This window comes from Apiospora phragmitis, assembly GCF_038363925.1.
Source record: "Apiospora phragmitis strain CBS 135458 chromosome Unknown utg000003l:1.0-2676785.0:1.0-2680665.0, whole genome shotgun sequence".
In the NCBI taxonomy this organism is placed as follows: domain Eukaryota; kingdom Fungi; phylum Ascomycota; class Sordariomycetes; order Amphisphaeriales; family Apiosporaceae; genus Apiospora; species Apiospora phragmitis.
Genome location: NW_027117401.1, coordinates 2570022 through 2587284, shown reverse-complemented (window position 1 = coordinate 2587284; position 17263 = coordinate 2570022). Strand labels below are relative to the sequence as shown.

Here is a 17263-nt window from a genome sequence, read left to right as displayed (position 1 = left end):
CGGCGAGTGCTGAAATTCTCCTTGCGGCAGTAAGAGAATCCCTTTGCGATAAAGTAAACCTTTTCAGTGGGGGGTTTATGAGTAGGAGGGTTGACAAGCCCTCGATAGCATTCGACAATTATACCGGTCTTGTCCCGGAAACACAGGGCGGCTGAATCAGTACAAGCTCGCCCTCTCCCAGACTTCCTGTGGCATTCAGGTATAGTTCTCCGCCCAGCAGACCAACTTCTCGTAGCTCCACGCCAGGAAGCTGACTGGACTATCAGCCAGAGGGCAACTTAAACTCGGTTAACTTCCGCGAGTTTTGTATAGGTGCTGCCGCTACTACTATTCCAATCGACTAGGAACACAAGGCGAGAAGTCCAGGATCAAGTTAGACTCGATGACAGTGGCAGAGTACGGGCGGCGAGCTCTTAACCACGATGTCCAATAGCTAGAGGAAACGATTGGAAGTGGGAAAGGTATGGTCGTTAAATCTTCTATTGACGCCACATATTTGTATGGCCAAATTCCACGCCCAAAGAGATATTGGTGTGGTCATGAAGCCAGGGACAACTGAAAGGGCATGACCTGAGGAGAAATTTGTAGACATGGCATATGTCTGCATGTTCATATCCGGAGGCCCATGGAGTTCCAATATGATCAAAACAAAGCAAAAAAGGGCCACCTTTCTCCCTCACTCCAGTTCATTACTAGGAATCCTCTGTTAGGCAAGGGTTAGATGCTTAAGGGGTAATTCACTCCAAATGGGAATACACACAAGGCGGACATCAATAACTAGCATGAGATATCGACGTATCCGTTATTATGTAGATATTAGGTATATACAGATCGGCCTCGGTGCATACCGAGTTATGATTAAAAGTATTAGTCGGGCCTGTCACATCCTTGCCTTTCCCAAATCACTTCCATGTGCCCGACGCTCCCAAGGTATCAGGAGGGACGTGTGGAATAAAGCACAGAAAAAAACCATACGTACTTAATCTCCATGGCATGACGACAATATAATCATGTCAAAATGGAACAATCTTGGCGGCATAATGCTCTTTATCGGTCCTACTATCACCGGCAAAATGCACGGAACCGTCGCGGACCCCTCCCTTCCGCCCTAAACAATCCGCGAAAGGGTCTATCACGGCACTTAATACATCACATGGCTATCGGTAGTTGGCCGGAAACTGCCGTGGATCCCAACTAGGGCTCGGGAAATGCAATCTGGCAGGGTGCATTTTCTCTGTCGCAGATCGTTGCCAGTGTCGTCATGCTGCACCCCCTAGGAGCTGGTACCGCCAGGCAGCTCGAAAAAAGGACGTCCGGGCTTGGATATCGCAATGGAGTATGCCGATGTCGTGGCAATGGTGCAACCGTCTAACTAATACTATAACTCCTCGATAATCCCTCCTGTCTAGCGATCCAATGTGCTGCCAAGAATCGATCGACCGCGCGTTTCGGATAAAGAAGAAGACGAAGAAAAGGAGAAAAGCGGGAGCTCCGTGTTCGACCGAACTTTTTCCATCCCACTCCGAGGGACACGGGACGGCTTGCGCAATCGTGACCAGCCACGGTCCCAACACACCAATACGACAATTGATCGTCATATAGCGACTCGACGCAGGGTTCTAGAATACGGCTCCCCTCCGGCCTTCCATGCGGACGATATTCCCCACCCTGGCGGTGATCTCCGCCGCCTGGGCGCAGACCTGGACGGTGGGATGGGATTCCCAAGAATTCTTAAAGTACGGCTGCAAACCCATCATGTTCTTCTTCGCGAAGGCGACCTTTGAGCCGGGCAACATGGTACGTACTTAATTAAATGCATTATGGCCGAAGCTCCCTTTTCAAACCCTCACTCACCCCCTTTTCTCTTTTCAACCCATTTTACTGGGAGAAAATGAAAGACTGACGGCGGCGGGGCCTGCGTAGGGTAACACAGTCGGCCCCCCAGTCTCCAACAGCCTCAAGTCCGCCTTCGACGTCTCCAACGTCGCGACCGAGGGCATAGACTACTGGGGCCTGCCGCTCGGCAACTTCTACCCGGGAGGAGCGCCGCCGTGGGGTATCACCGAGATGGCGCAGCTCCTGACGGCGGCTTCAGCGTGTGAACGGTCTCGCATCATCGTTGCTGGCTACAGGTTTGTCCCTTTTTCTTTTCTTCCTTTTTTCATAACACTATCCGGACTGCAGCTCTCCCTTCTAAGTAGCTATGGCGTTTTCCATTTCGTTGATCTTGCCCCCTTCCAATCCTTCCCCGTAACATGGCATGCCCCGTCCCCAAACAAAAACCACACCAACCCAAGACGAAAAGCTAAACCCCCCTTTTCCTCCCCACTTGCACAGCCAAGGCGCCGCCCTCACCCACCGCGCCGTCCAACGCGTCCCTCCCGCCGTCCGGTCCAAAATCGCCGGCATCGTGACCTTCGGCGACACGCAGACCCTGCAAGACGGCGGCCGGATTCTGGGATTCCCGACCAACCGGACCCTCATCATTTGTAATATTGGCGACGTCATCTGCACCGGCACGCTGCTCGTGTACCCGGTGCACCTCGACTACGTCAAGTGGGTGCCGACGGCCGTCGCGTTCCTCATCGAGAAGCTGCTCGAGGCCGACGCGCGGGACCCCTTCATGGGCTTCCTGAGCAACGCGACAGCTCCCGTGTTGCCGGTGCCGTCGGCGTGGCCGCCGGCGTGGACGTCTTCATTGGCGCCGATGCCGACGCCGTCCAATGGGTGATGATAGTTGGGGATAATTGGGATCACGTTGATCATACAACCAACCGTCGGTTTCGAAATGACAGTAAAGGCGGCAGTACCGAGATGGACAGTTCAGTCTACTAGGAACAAATAGACCTTATCAGGAAAGAGATGTGGTCTTGAAAATAACGAAATGTAGATCACTTCTCTAGTTATTGATGTGTACTTGTATACAGTCCACCAACCCTATTTCTACAGTGTCGCCTATTCTCTCTCCCTCACACCTTTTTGATATGTGCTGCCTCTCTCTCCTCTCCTGCAAAAACGGGCCATCGGGGTGATGATGGCTGGGAATATTGAGCGAAAATAACCAGGGGTGGTGGGCCACGACGAAAACCAAGTCTCTCTTTCTGACCCGCAGGCCGAAAAAGAACCAAAGGAAAAAAAAGACAAGCCCCTTATTGACGCCAAGTCCCATACCCCATTTCCGAAACCCCTAAGATGATTGACCAAGTGTGTCCTCATGCAACTCCAACAAGAAATAGTCACTGTCATAGAATAAGTAAGTCATTTTTTACTCGCTTGCTCAAACAAGATGCCACCGATAAGGATGTTTCCCAGAAAGGGATTGCTCGTCCGATTGGGAAGTTATCGAACAGTCTTCTTCACAGTTCCTGATCTGCCAGTCTTGATAGCCTTGAGTGCCCCCTGCTGGCCAGGCTTGGCTTTGGATACCTGAGGATCACCAAAATTAGTATCAAACGTACTACATTCATCAAAGATAGAGTCATGGAAAACATACCGTGGTAGCAAAGTCCAGACTGCTGACGGTCTCCTTGATGTCATCCCTCAGTGGACTGATCATGACAAACATCAGCGTCTTGCAGCTGCCGCCGAGGGCAACTCTCCAGCATGCGCGTCAAAGTCGAGTTGCGGTAAGGGATGTGCGAGGCATTATCCGCCAGGGCCGTCATGACTTGACTGAGCGTCGACAAGCTCTTGTTGATGCTCGTGGCCTCCTTGAAGTTGTCGCCCTCAACCTGAGACTCCTTCACCCTCTCGGATCCGGCCAAGTCGATGAGGTTCAGTACGCCTTCGCTCACAGTGCCGTCGAGGTTGGTACCGGTGAGCTTGAGGGTAAACACCGAGTGGGACCGAGACGACTCGCGGTTCATCTTGGTCGCCGCCACCGTGCGGTTTTTCATGGCGGTCTCGAGCATAGTCTGGACTGCATCGGGAGAGTCGAGGTCCGTTTCTTGGGATGTGACAAAGAACTTCTTGGACGCGGGGTCCTGTCGGAGTTCGACTTGGTTCCTGGTGCCATCGGAACCGAGCAAATCGAAGAGCTTCTCGTTGTAGACCTCGGTGAAGGAACCAGTCATCTTGTACTGCCATCCCGCATCCTTAAGGTCTTCCGTCGCCTGGTAGATCATGCTCGTCGCACTGGGGATGATGGAGTCTTGACCGCTGCTCATGGTGTACGTCTTGCCGGATCCCGTCTGGCCGTAGCAGAAGATGCAGACCTTCTGACCATCCAAGGCGCTTTGAACAAGCTGACTAATCTCGTCAAAGACCTTCTTATTGCCTTCGTCCGGAATGAACACGCGTTCAAAGTCGTAGGGTTTGGGTTCCAGCACTTCTTGCTGGAGGTAGTTCTTGGTCGGAACCATAAGGGTCATCTTGCCGATGCAGTCGTCGTAGTCTCCGACTTCTGTGGCAATTTGGGCACACTCCGTCTCGTTTCTGCCCGGACGAATACGGCACATGACCCGAATGTTGCCCTTCATGGTCTGCAACTGCTCAAACAGCTTCCGACGTCTCGTTTCCTCAACCCGAAGCTTGGCCTTGGTTTCCTGTGCCTCGCGCTTGGCGGCAATTGCTTCGTCTAGGGCAGCCTGCTTCTCGTCGGCCATAAGACGGAAGTTCTCCAGCTGCTTCTGCTCATCTCCTTTCAGGTGGATGAGAGCGGTCTGGCCGGCGGCCACTTGGTTCTCTAGGTCGGTGATGCGAGCTTCTTTCCGGAGCAGCTGAGCGTTCATGTCCTCCTGGATAACCTTGGCCCGCTCCAGCTCCTTCTTAGTGACCTCGAATTGGACCAGTTGTGTCTCCAAGTCCTTGCCGCTCTCCTCAACACGCAGACGAGCATTCTGCTTCTCTTCGTCCAAGAGTTTCTCAAGATCCTCGGATACCTTGTGCGCCTCACTCAGTTGGCGTGCAAAATCTGCGGCCATCTCGTCTCTCAAGTCCTGCAGGCGCTTCCGTGAGTCACGTTCCAAGTCATCTTTCTCTCGCATGAAATCGCGTGTCCTGCTGTCAATATCGTTCCTATGTTCACGCAGCAGGTCTTCGGCGTCATTACGCCGCGCTCGTTTCTCGTCCTCCAATTCACGCTCGAGCATGAATATCCTCCGTTCGGCCTTGTCCAGCTCTGATTGCATCTCCGTCTTCTTCGATTCGAGATCTGTCTTTAGTGTTTCCAGCTCGGTTGCTATACATTGTGTCAGCATATAGTGCCCAAATCACCTTTCGTGCCACCCACTTACCTTTGAGGCGGAAGGTAGCAACATCCTCTTCCAAGGTCTTCTGGCCAATGATGGAGTGATTGATGATGTCCTTCATGGCTTTGAATTCGGATTCGAAGGTCCCTAATCTCTCGTCCACATCCCAGGCTACAAAGTTCGTCGTGTTAGAATACCTGTTCAAGAAATTGGGAGACTTCGTTGGAGATTGAGAATGCGTTGCCGCCACTCTGGCAGTTCGTAGAGACTTGTAGGCAGATTCGAATGATCGAGTCTGCTGTTCAAACTTCTCAATTGTTGGTGTCTTGGGGACCACTGGGCCTTCCTTTACACCAAGGAGGGCTGACTGTGCCTCCTCCGGATCAACAGCACGTTGTGGTGTTGTGAAACTTGGAGGAGGCATCAACAAGCTGCTCCGTGGCGGCGTCTTTCGTCCCGGATTCACTTGATCCGTCTCGTTAGGAACTGAGGCACCTGACCTCCTTTCCCCATTGATAACGACGCCATTTGTTCGCAGATGAAGGCTTCTCCAGCTGCTGGTATGGGTGTCGTATATGAGATGGATGCGCCCTTTGCAGGGACGCCCTTCCGCTTTTTGCTGATTGGCAGGTTGCTGCAACTTTTTGCCTTTGCAAGCTGTCGCGGGATCTTCGTACCATTATTGTTGTTGGGGGTCTGTTGTTCCTCCCCTCGAACGCCCATGGATGTGACGGGGCGGGCATTTCTGGAAGTTGTTGACCGAACGCTTCCGGTTCGACCGTGGGAGTACGATGTGTGTGATGAGCGTGATGGTGGTCGAGTGCCTGGGCCGACACTGCTGGCGTAGCTGCTATTTGAGGCGTGGCGTGAAGTGTTTGAGTTGTAAGATATCGGGCGGGTCGATGTGTTTGGTTTAGCCTGGTTGAATACACAATCGTCAGCACTCCTGGAAACCCCAATCCACTGCAACAACAAATCGTTAAGGCATTGCATGATTAGAGGCATTGGCGGACATTGAGGCAATCCACCCAGTCAACATCGTGCTGATCTTCCTGAAATAGCCTAGAACGGTGGTCGGAGTAGTTGGCATTGAGCTGAAGTGAGACACCCTTCTCACCAAGATCGTCTTTGTTCAGCCATGATACGAAGAGGTGGAAGCTTTTGATACGGTTCGGAATCCGGAAGAAATTGCGTCGGAAGCCAGAACGGTCCCGCGGCCTCCTAATAGCCTGGTTTGAAAGTTCCAGTGATGTCGATGGTGGCCCGGAGCTAGACGTCGGCTGGGATGGCGCGGACCAGGGCCAGAAGGCATCCCCAGGATTGAAAAGGCATGATAAGAACAAGCGTAGAATCAACCGCCATTCTTGGGTGGTCGACAGCCAGATCCGAGAGACGAATTGGCGAATCCGTAGGTAGCAGATGGCGCAGGAGAGAGAAAGTAATTCCAGCAATAACCTGAAAAGAATGATATGGATGGAGGAATTTGGTCGAGGATAGTGCAAGCCAAAGTCATAATTGTTGCTGCAAAATGTGCGGGAGGTTGTTTCGGAAGTCCAGGGGGCCGGCCTCATGTCGCTGTTGGATTGCCATGTCGTCGGGAGCCTCGCGATTTGGGTTTGGGGGAACATGAAAGATGGAAAGTGCAAACTTACAATATCCTTCAGCGCACTTCCCTTGACGAAGCTTCTAGCAGGTGTGGGAGCCGCAATCTGCGACCTCCCAGCGCCAGGGAACTCGGATGCCTTCTCGACTAACGTCTTGCGCTTTGGTTCGGGTTGCATAACTGCAAAGGCAATACTTGTCAGCAGTCGCGACCGGTAAGCTGACAAACGACCCGGAGAAAATCCATCGGCCGCGGGAGTCGAATCCGTACCTGGTGGCGGTAACCCTCGTTTGACGCCGCTGGTCACGTTCGACGACGATCCCATTCGGGTGTTGTTTTGCGACTCGCTGATCTCGTGCAGGCCTTGCGATGTCGAGGACGATAGCTGCGGTAGTCTCGTCTGCGGTGGTCGTAGGCCCGAAGGCTTGCTGCTGTTGTACTGCATCGCCCAAAGTTAGCCTCCCAATGCAACGAACCAGTCGTCGACAACAGCAGCCATCCAGGACAGAGAAAGACATACCCCGTTTTCCATATCGACGTTTGCCATTATTCTGCGCTTGATGGCGATATGAAATGCCAGGATAGAAAGGAGGAGCCAAGCTCCAGATGGAGAAGCACCAGCAGGCGTTGACGGCCTTGACGACGGCGTCTTGTTGTTGTTTATATAAAAAGAGGCTGATCAACTGCAAGAAGCAGCAGCGGTGGTGGTAGCGACGCGGAGGATGGCGAGGATATTTGCTGACCGCCGTTGTCGTTCGTCGGTCGGCTGTGTTGTAAAGTGCGATAATGGAAGGGATGAAGTCGGAATTGAACGAGGTTCCAGAGATCTGAGAGCTCAATGCGCCGCGGGTCGTTTTTGTGCAAAGCACCAGCTCGTCGTCATCTGGGGGGGATTCAAATAATGCGACTGAGGTGGATGGCTGCCACTTCACAAGGAGCGGGACTTTGATTATCTGGACACGGCCGAAGTTCCCTTGCTCAAGTGGATTGTTTATCCTGCGTCCCGATTGGGATAGGTGTTGCTATGTCAATAAACGGGTCCAAAAAAGACACCTTTTGCACTGCCACCTCTTATTAGCCACATGGCTCACTAGCAGCTTGAAGCCACAGAAAGAGAAGTACGTACCTCAAGAACACGTGGCGCTGTGGCTGCCCATTAGCTCATTGCACATGGAATGCAACATGGCACCTTTTTTTTAATCAGGCCCGTCTCACAACAGATTTCCAGAAGCGATATTCACATGTCACCCGTTGCTGCTACTGAGCTAGGGTAAACGCTGTTCGCAAGTAAGCAACCATCCACCAAAGGCAGACGGGCAATGCGATCCTGCCAAAAGCTCAACCCAATACGCTATTACGGGACTATTTCCATGCCTTAACTCCTTCAAGTGCATTGATAATTACCTGTTCCTATTTGTTCCTGACACATTCTACCATCTCGTCGTTGTGTTCGTGCTCCTTGTCCGTCTTCTGTTTGCTTGCCGCAATCTTAAGTGTTCCGTGCAACCATAAGCCTACACCCGCCTGCCTTTATTCCACGGTGATGTCGCGATAACCCCCGTACCTCGTCTTCGAAGCCCTGAACATATACGACATAATCGCAGCCACCTACCTCGAAAGTTGCCTCGACTAGCATACATACAGTACACACCGAGACAAATCTCCAAGATCTTCTAGTCCGAACGAACCTGTGCGCCTGCACCCCGCGCCGCATCAAGATGGAGAAATACACGCAATACCGCGACCGCAGCACGGGCATCTCCCCCTTCCTGCCGCACAAGACGCCGACCTCGACGCCTTCGCTGGTGCTGCACGCCCTCATCTTCGCCTTCCGGCTGCCGCTCTTCCTCTTCTACTGCGCCGTCTACTTCCTGCTGCTCTCGCACCTGCCGCTGCCTACCTTCGCCCGCAAGCTGCTACTCTGGGGCATGCTGGGCATCCCGGGCATCTGGTGGGTAGACCTGCAGCTCGACGGCGTCAAGCGCGGCTCGCTCTCCCAACAGCCGCCGAACCGCGTCCCGCACCCGGGCTCCGTCATCGCGGCCCAGTTCACGAGCCCCGTCGACGCCATCTACCTCGCCGCCATCTTCGACCCCGTGTTCACGGTTAGCTACCCCGGCACGACGAAAGTGCGCCAGGTCTCGCTCCTGAGCGCCATCCTGCTCGCCTCGGCCCCGTCCTGCTGCACGCGCCGCACGCCTCGAGCGGCCACAACCCGCACAAGCTCGTCAGCCTGCGTCGCGTCGTCGAGCAGAACCGCCACCGCTGCGTCGCCGTCTTCCCCGAGTGCAGCACCACCAACGGCAAGGGCATCCTGCCCTTCAGCCCGAGCCTCCTGTCGGCCCCCGTTGACGCCCCCATCTTCCCCGTCAGCATGCGCTACACGCCGCAGGACATCACGACCCCGATCCCGGGCGCCTACTTTGCGTTTCTGTGGAACCTGTTGTCGCGACCTACCCACCTCATCCGCGTCCGCATCGCCGAGTCCGTCACCAACCGCGACATCGCCGGCAGCAGCACCGAGTCTTCCGGCCAACCATCTCGGGCCAACAGCGACAGCGAGGACGATGACGACTACTTTGGCGCCGGCGAGGAGAAGCCCACCCCCGATCAGTATAGGGTGCTGGACCGGGTGAGCGAGGCTCTCGCGAGGTTGGGGAGGAACAAGCGAGTCGGTCTGACCTTGAAAAGCAAAGCAGCCTTCATCGAAGCTTGGTCCAAGAGTGGGAAACGGTAGCGATGGAACGAACGAGAAAGAAGGAAAAAATCAGAAACGAAAAGGATCGTCACCAAACTTGGGGCCTTGGGAGGGTTGAAATGGATATCATTTGCATGACTTGTGTGTATTTTTACGTGAGTGCGTTGCATTGGGCGGTGGGCGGAGCTGGGTTCTATCTTTTTTCTTGCAAGCGAGAGAGTTTTTGGTTTCTGTTGCAATTGGTGTAACGTGGCACGACTCTTGGCCACATACTTCCCGCATGCTGAGTGCTGTGTGTGCTAGGAGAAGTGGAAGAGGAAGGCGTATATTTATTCATTCGTGAAAGGTGGACTGTCGTTGTTATCTTGCCCTTGGTCAGTTGATGATTCCCCAAGCAAAGTGTTTAGTTTTTGTGTGTACTTTGGTTAGAAAAGAAAACAACCAAGCATGGATCGCTCCATACGAGTACAACATAACCCTACATCGTCCCGGTCTTCATTGCCGTATCTGTGTACACCTGGCTTCATGTCAGACAAGAGAAAATGCGTTCAGGGTTGGTAGATGATGCCTTGAAACAGGCCAGAATGGTGTAATGGTAACAACTCAGCAGGTCTGCGGGTACAATAACTATCTTCCTTTTCGTAAATACAGAATAAATAAACATCATGCGCCTTTTTACGGTCCAAGCCAGCCAAACAACCAGGGAATTAGTATGTACATGTCATGTCGTAGATAACCATCGATGGCCACTGACGCAGTTTTTCAGCTCTAGTAGCAGAAACCCCTCTTCAACGAGAACTTAGTCGGTGATACATCCCAAGCTAGCGTTCTTGACAACGCGCGCATACTTGCTCAGGGTACCCTTCTTGTACCTGGGCTCGGGGGCCTTCCACAGCTTCTTGCGCTCCGCCTTCTCGGCCTCGCTGACCTCCCAGTCGATGACGCGCTTCTCGGCGTCGATGGTGATGACGTCGCCATTTTCGACGAGGCCGATGGGCCCGCCCTCCATGGCCTCGGGCACGATGTGACCGATGATGAAACCGTGGCTGCCGCCGGAGAAGCGGCCGTCGGTCAGGAGCGCGACGTCCTGGCCGAGACCCGCACCCATGATAGCCGAGCTAGGCTTCAGCATCTCGGGCATGCCGGGCCCGCCGACGGGGCCGTCGTAGCGGATGATAACGACTGTCTTCTCACCCTTCTTGATCTCGCCCTTCTCGAGCGCCGTGATGAAGTCCTCCTCCCGGTTGAAGCAGCGCGCCTTGCCCGTGAACTTGAGACCCTCCTTACCCGTGATCTTGCCCACGGCGCCGCCGGGCGCCAAGGAGCCGCGGAGGATGGTGATGTGGCCGGTGGGCTTGATGGGGTTGGTGAAGGGGCGGATGACCTTCTGGTCCTCGGGGAAGTCCTTCCAGTCTTCGACGTTCTCCTTCATTGTCTTGCCCGTCACGGTAATGCCGGTGCCGTCGATGATGCCCTCCTTCAGCAGGAACTTGAGCAGAGCCGGGGTACCACCAATCTTGTGCACGTCTTCCATGACATACTTGCCGCTGGGCTTCAGATCAGCCAGGAAGGGGGTGCGGTCACTGACGGCCTGGAAGTCGTCGATAGTCAGCTTAATGCCAACGCTGTCGGCAATGGCGATCAAATGCATAACGGCATTGGTGCTACCACCCAGGATGTTGACGACAGTCATGGCGTTCTCGAAGGCCTGTCGGGTCATGACGTCGCGGGGGCGGATGTCCTCCTTGAGAATGTGCTTGATGGCCTTACCAACGTTCTCGCACTCGTTGCGCTTGGCGGGGTCCTCGGCGGGGAAACTACTGCTGCCGGGCAGAGTCATACCCAGTGTCTCGATGGCGGAGGCCATGGTGTTGGCAGTGTACATGCCTCCGCAAGCACCGCTGCCGGGGCAGGCGTGGCGGATGATGTCGAAGCGCTGCTCCTCGGTGATCTCGCCGGTGATATACTGGCCATAGGCTTGGAAAGCGCTGACCAGATCGAGAGTAGCACCAGACTTACTGCAACCAGGCTTGATAGTACCACCGTAAATCATGATACTGGGGCGGTTGAAACGGCCCATGGCCATCAGGACACCGGGCATGTTCTTGTCGCAACCAGGCAGGGAGATGTTGGCGTCGTACCACTGACCGCCCATGACGGTCTCGATACTGTCGGCGATGATCTCACGACTCTGGAGAGAGTAGCGCATGCCGGTGGTTCCCATAGAAATACCGTCTGAGACACCAATGGTGTTGAAACGGTAGGGCACAAGGCCGGCCTTGGCCACGGATTCTTTCACGATGGCGGACAGGTCCATGAGATGCATGTTGCAAGGGTTCCCCTCGTACCACACCGACGAGATACCGACTTGGCCCTTGTTCATGTCGTTCTCCGACATACCGGTAGCGTACAGCATAGCTTGCGAAGCACCCTGGGACTTGGGCTGGGTGATGGCTCGCGAGACTTTGTTGAGGTCTCTCTCGTATTGCAGCGATCGACACGTGCTCAGAAAGCGACTAGATGTATGTATCCCATGGTCAGTAAAAGCTCACGTCACAATATAATATTATGAGCCATTGGCACAGGAGAGGGAGTATCGAGCATACGCATTTTGTGTAGCAGACACCCGCGCGCTGCGAGCCAGAGCTCCGGCAGCTCTGGCCCGAAGGAGGTTCTGCACAGCCATGGTTGATAGACTCAATTGAAGTTTGGCGAGGAAGAAACAACTTCAATTGACTTGGCCCAGAAACTTGACCGTACTTGACTCGGACCCAGGCAGGCAAGGGGAGGGTAGGGTAGGTGAGTCGTCGAGTGGGATGGAGAAATTGACGTGGAAAATGGGCGACATCGGCAATAAATTTCTGGACCAATAGCTTCAAAATCGATGAGCTCTGGGATGACATGCACCCTCAGTAGGCCGTTAGTGGGGTCGAGCTGGAGCCAAAGCACTGAAGCCCCCCGCAGGAGCTTGGGCCTTCTGACCTTCAGCGCTGCTGTTATTCGTCTGCGATGCCGGTGGGGTCCAGTGCTGGGCTTCCTTCCATGTTCACGACATTCACGATCGGCTGCTAGATGCTGAGTTGGATGGCATTTCTGGTAATGGAATAGCTAGTAGTATTTTAGTAGCATTCTCGAAGCGTCAAAGAATAGAGAACCTGCTAAGTGTAACTCGCACGTTTTAATATGCGGGCTTCCTTCCTAGTAGCTGTCATAATGACGACCTAAAGTGTTCGTCGTGTTTTACTCAGTCGGCTTATACCTCTATCGCACATGCGCCCATCGAAAAATCCATGGTCATATCAGTCATATTACAGAATCATAGCTACCTACATGGCGTATCTGTTCTTCTTCCACTTCGTTTCATCGTCAAGGATTATTTGCCGCATGGAAACGAAAGACGTACGATTCCCATTTTAAACACCTCCAAGGGGAGAGAATCCGACAAAGTTACTCATCTTCATCTTTAAAGACCACCGGGATACCAAGCGCGTCACCCAACACCTTGTCAATCAGGAAGCTGCCAGTTCCCAGCTCTAGCATGTCATTCAGAGCCTCGGCGGCTTTCTGGAGTGGACGACGATCCGAGACGCCTCCTTCCAGGCCGCTGGCCGCCATGAAGATCCATCCCACAACCCACGGGAGCTGGTTCTCGCGCTCCAGGTAGTCCGGCGTGTAGAGTTGCCGGAGGAGACTGTCGGACGACTCCTTCACCGCGCGCAAGACATGCCAGCACCAGCGATGGAAGTGGAGATAGGGGAAGGCAAACTCCAGCGTCTCGGAGTGCAGCGCTATGACGAGCGGCTTGATGAGCTGTTCGGGCGTCATTTTGCCGCCCTCGACGGCCTTTTTGCGAAGTCCTTGCTTCTGCTTCTGCTTCTCTTTGCGCTTGGCGGGGTCCGCGATCTGGCCAAAGAGTCCTTCTTGTCCTGGCTCCTCCTCGAAGAGACTCATATCAATGATCTGGTCGACATACTCTGGAGTGAGGTCGACCTGCCCGGTATTATCGACATAGCGAGCTTTGAACATGGACAGGACAGGGCCAACGAACTTTAGGCCTCTCGGACCGGCCTTAGATTCGAGGGGGCCGTTCTTTCGGCGCTTGCCGGTCATAGCTGTTTCTGATGTACCCATCTGGAGACAAAACTTCTTGAAGTAGTCTTCAGTTAAAGCAGGCTCCTTGCCGCCAACGTAGAAACTTTCCTCGCCCAATATGGCGTACAACACATCCATATCAGCCCATTCACCCTTCACCAACTTCTCTTTTCGGAGGGCATTGTACAGGTGTTGGCAATACTGAATTGACCCCCAGGCATTGGCCACAGCGAGTCCGACCTCGTGGTAGCGTTGACGGAAGTTGTAGAGGGTGAGACCGCTCATGACTGGTGACATGCGGAAAACGCGATGGCTCTCGGTATCAGGGGCGACATGCCGTATCTCTGATACATACGCTCCTGAACCTTACGCGGAGGATCTTTGCCAATCCAATCCGCCCCATGTTGAAGCTCTTTCAGCCACTGGTCGTTCCTAGCAGGCCAGTTGGAGATATTCAACGAGGCGTGAAAATCGAAATGAGCCTTGATGTCGTTGTTGATGACGGTAGTCTGCTTCATGAGGGTGTAGAATGGTTGATCAATGCCCCCACCAAGCTCGTAGGTAATATCGAGAAACGTCTGAGCGGCAAAGACGACACCAAAGGTGATCTTCTTGGTTCGGATGACGTCTTCCATTCCACGAAGGAGCTCATCCTTGACGGGCCAATCGCGAACACCCCTGATGATAGTAACGAGCTCAGCAAAGTAGGGGAATAGAAGCGCACGGTCTTGCTCGAACTTCTGCTGGCCAGTTAACTTGGATCTGTTCACCTTGGGATCGTAGTAGCCAAACATTCCTTCTTTGTACAGTGGGATCTCTCCCGGCCGGATGACAGGGAGGAAAGCCTCGATCATGCGATAAGGGACGAGAAAGGTGCCTTCCATGATATCGTAGGTCTTATAGTTGACATTATCGTTGAAATTCTCGGGGCTTGGCGTCTTGAAGACGTCCTTCTCTTTCCAGCCTTGGATTAGGCACTGCAGGAGGTGGAAGCGCTGCAGCATCTCACCAATACCGCCGTTTGCCGCTAGCAAAGGCATGACATCTACTACCATGTTTCTTACCAAGTCGATGGCGGTGTTGGTAGTGATGGCGGCAGCGGTCAAATCGAAGCGACCGATCTTGAAGTTGGACCAGATCCATCGTATGTGAGCACGAACTCTGTTCAAGTCATTGATGAGTGCGGTCATGGCAAAGATGGCTTCCTCGAACGACGAGTCGGTCTCAGCCTCGTATGTGGCATTGTCCTCCTCGACCTTCACAGGTCTCTCGACATCTGGGGCGTTCAAGAACTCTTCAGATGGTTCGTAGACGGCAAGGTCAGTGAATCGATTGGTGATCTCATCAGCGGCGGCGTCGTCTTCATGACGGGAACGGACGAAAGGACGCAAGATGTCGCGGACCTTCTCAAGGACTGATATGCGGCCACTCTTGTTAGTGGGAAGAAGTTTCAGCGGCTTTGAGGATATATAATAGACTCACCCCCAACAAAGTACTGGTGGTTGCTATCTTTCTTCTTGTCGATCTGGCCATGACGGGAAAGCTGCGCACCGAAAGCAGAGCGAGCGGCAATGACACGATCTATGGTGCTTCTGAAGCTCGGTGGAACCTCAGGGGACTTGCCCGCAACGTACTCGGCCAGTGTAGTGAAATCAGCAATCTTGATGATGTAGTTGGGGGCACCGCTGCTGTTCTTCTTGGGCGGAGCCTTGGATTTCTTGGCATTGGTGCGGGCTTTTCCCTTCAGGCGGCCACCGCCAGCTTTGTTACCGTTGGCGCCGGACAAGAGATCAGAAGGGTAGCCATTTGCTTTGGCAGTCGAGGCGAGCCACGTAGCTACTGAATTGGTGTCTTGCTTGTATTGCGAGTAGGTGTTGATCAAAGTAGAGGGCAGCATCTTGTGCTTGGGTGTGCTATGTGTGGAGCTCACCGAAGAACTTCCAATGCCGGTGTATTTTGGGAGAAGTCGAGAAATCAAGAGAAGGAGAAGAAGAAAACGTTGACCGCTATGAGAACCAACTTCATGGGCCGAGCCGTCGTCGTTTGCAACGGTTGTTTCATCACAGTCCTAATAGTTTGAGGAAGTTGTTGACTGTTTGCAGGGCGCAAACAATCAAGCCAATGAGCAAACATTTAGCCTGCTTGGGTACCTGGTTTAGCAACCGTGGGAGGGACCTTTGGCTCAGCAATCGGATCATGGATGAGATATATAGGCCCTAGCAGTAGTATGGCACATCCAGGTCAAAAGGATCGTAGAAAATGACCAAGACGAACAAGAAAAAATTGTTCGCTTTCAAGCGCCAGCATCAGGGGCCAATTCACAAAATAACATCGCCAGTTTCAATGCACAGATTGTTTTGCCATCTTGGCAGCTTGTCAATCGTTCAAGTGCCCCTCAGCTTGCACACTGGAGAACGCCCAGATGGAGGGGTCGAAGTTTTGGTGGGGGCATACAGCCAAAGAAAGGGAAGCCCAAACCCCAAAAAACTGGCACCGCAGTTGAAGACAAAGCTGTGCTAGCATCTACCAAATGCAAGCAAAATCGAAATATACGAGCGACGTACCCCTATTTGACTTCCTCGAGGTTAAATAGGGTAGCTCGTATATTTCACCACACCGTGCAAGCATTCGAAATATCGAACCTGCAAAGTGTTAGTGATCACGAATTTCACAATCAATTGGATTGGATGTATATCGACATGGCATCATAGTAGGAGTCACATGCGAATACCGAATTGACGATCAAGTAGTGTCACTCAACGTATGCAGTAGGAGGAGGATTCAGAGGTTGCACCATCCTTGTATGGTGAAATGATGTGTGGTCATGTCTTTTGATTCTCTAACGTACACGTTCTCTCCCTTTCCATGTCCTCATTTCATAGGCGTAAGTTCATTAAGTACATATAAATCAGACAATTAAGCCTCCTTCTCAGAAGAGAGGGCATCGTAGGGCGTCTTCTTGTTGAGGTGCTCCTCACGGCCGCCCGTGGCGACAGCCGGGGTGTTGGCGCCGAGGGTGAACTTCTGCTCGGCGAGGCGGCCGGGGTCGTTGGCGTTGCCGAACTCGCCGCTGTTGCTCTTGCCCTCGAGGTTGGGGTCCTCCTTCAGGTTCTTGCCGTGGGGGCCGCCGGGTTCGCTGTGCTTCAGGTTCTCCACATAGCTGGGCGCGGTGCCGGCGGAGGAGGCGCCGCCGGACTTCAGGCCGGTATCCTTGCCAGAGACGGAGGACGATGTGTTGTTGGAGTAGCTCTCTTGGGGCTTGGAGGCGGAGACGCCTTCAGTGGTGCGGTTGTTGGATTGGAAGGATTGAGACTCGGCGGCCAAAGAGTCGGACGGAACGGCGCCGCTTCCCTCCTGAATAACGGGGGCTTGGTTGCCCATGGTCACCTTGGTGCCTTCGCTAGGTGCTTTTCCGGGCATTTTGAGAGTGTTGTGTTTGGTATGAATTGGTTTGGTAGTCGATGATCAAGTTGCTTCAAGAACGATGTGTATCGTCTTATGATTTGTGTAGCTAGAAGCTGGATTGGAGGAGATAATGGTTTGAATGGTATGAGAAAACTTCCAATTCAACCAGATGATGGCGTTGAAAGCCTTCTTTAAAGGCCTACATACGACAGACGACAGTTGAGGCTCGCAGTTATGACATGAGGCATGACGTCAGGCTAACGGAGCTCTACCCGA

The 17263-nt window shown here is 53.4% G+C and overlaps 6 protein-coding genes across 6 annotated transcripts; 2 read left to right on the top strand and 4 right to left on the bottom strand.

Moving 5' to 3' along the window:
* Window positions 1-1647: 1647 nt before the first annotated feature.
* Window positions 1648-2731, top strand: PG994_003141 (cutinase 3; the record flags this gene model as incomplete). Its single annotated transcript, XM_066854550.1, has 3 exons — window positions 1648-1797; window positions 1924-2132; window positions 2338-2731. 3 exons carry the CDS (start codon window positions 1648-1650, stop codon window positions 2729-2731), a joined length of 753 nt encoding a protein of 250 aa, XP_066720405.1.
* Window positions 2732-3339: 608 nt separating this feature from the next.
* Window positions 3340-7426, bottom strand: PG994_003140 (P-loop containing nucleoside triphosphate hydrolase protein; the record flags this gene model as incomplete). The annotated part of the gene is made up of 6 exons (XM_066854549.1): window positions 3340-3426; window positions 3564-5179; window positions 5235-5599; window positions 5656-6152; window positions 6203-7231; window positions 7313-7426. Coding segments are annotated over 6 exons (3708 nt in total), but the record flags the coding sequence as incomplete, so codon positions are not given.
* Window positions 7427-8510: 1084 nt separating this feature from the next.
* Window positions 8511-9529, top strand: PG994_003139 (vacuolar protein sorting protein; the record flags this gene model as incomplete). The annotated part of the gene is made up of 2 exons (XM_066854548.1): window positions 8511-8888; window positions 8945-9529. The coding sequence occupies 2 exons, from the start codon at window positions 8511-8513 to the stop codon at window positions 9527-9529; spliced, it is 963 nt and encodes a 320-aa protein (XP_066720403.1).
* Window positions 9530-10289: 760 nt separating this feature from the next.
* On the bottom strand, window positions 10290-12176 carry PG994_003138 (dihydroxy-acid dehydratase- mitochondrial; the record flags this gene model as incomplete). Its single annotated transcript, XM_066854547.1, has 2 exons — window positions 10290-12006; window positions 12097-12176. 2 exons carry the CDS (start codon window positions 12174-12176, stop codon window positions 10290-10292), a joined length of 1797 nt encoding a protein of 598 aa, XP_066720402.1.
* A 761-nt stretch (window positions 12177-12937) lies between these two features.
* Window positions 12938-15479, bottom strand: PG994_003137 (uncharacterized protein; the record flags this gene model as incomplete). The annotated part of the gene is given in 3 exon segments (XM_066854546.1): window positions 12938-13926; window positions 13938-14996; window positions 15065-15479. 3 exon segments carry the CDS (start codon window positions 15477-15479, stop codon window positions 12938-12940), a joined length of 2463 nt encoding a protein of 820 aa, XP_066720401.1.
* A 1019-nt stretch (window positions 15480-16498) lies between these two features.
* Window positions 16499-17002, bottom strand: PG994_003136 (uncharacterized protein; the record flags this gene model as incomplete). Its single annotated transcript, XM_066854545.1, has 1 exon — window positions 16499-17002. The coding sequence occupies one exon, from the start codon at window positions 17000-17002 to the stop codon at window positions 16499-16501; it is 504 nt and encodes a 167-aa protein (XP_066720400.1).
* Window positions 17003-17263: the final 261 nt, after the last annotated feature.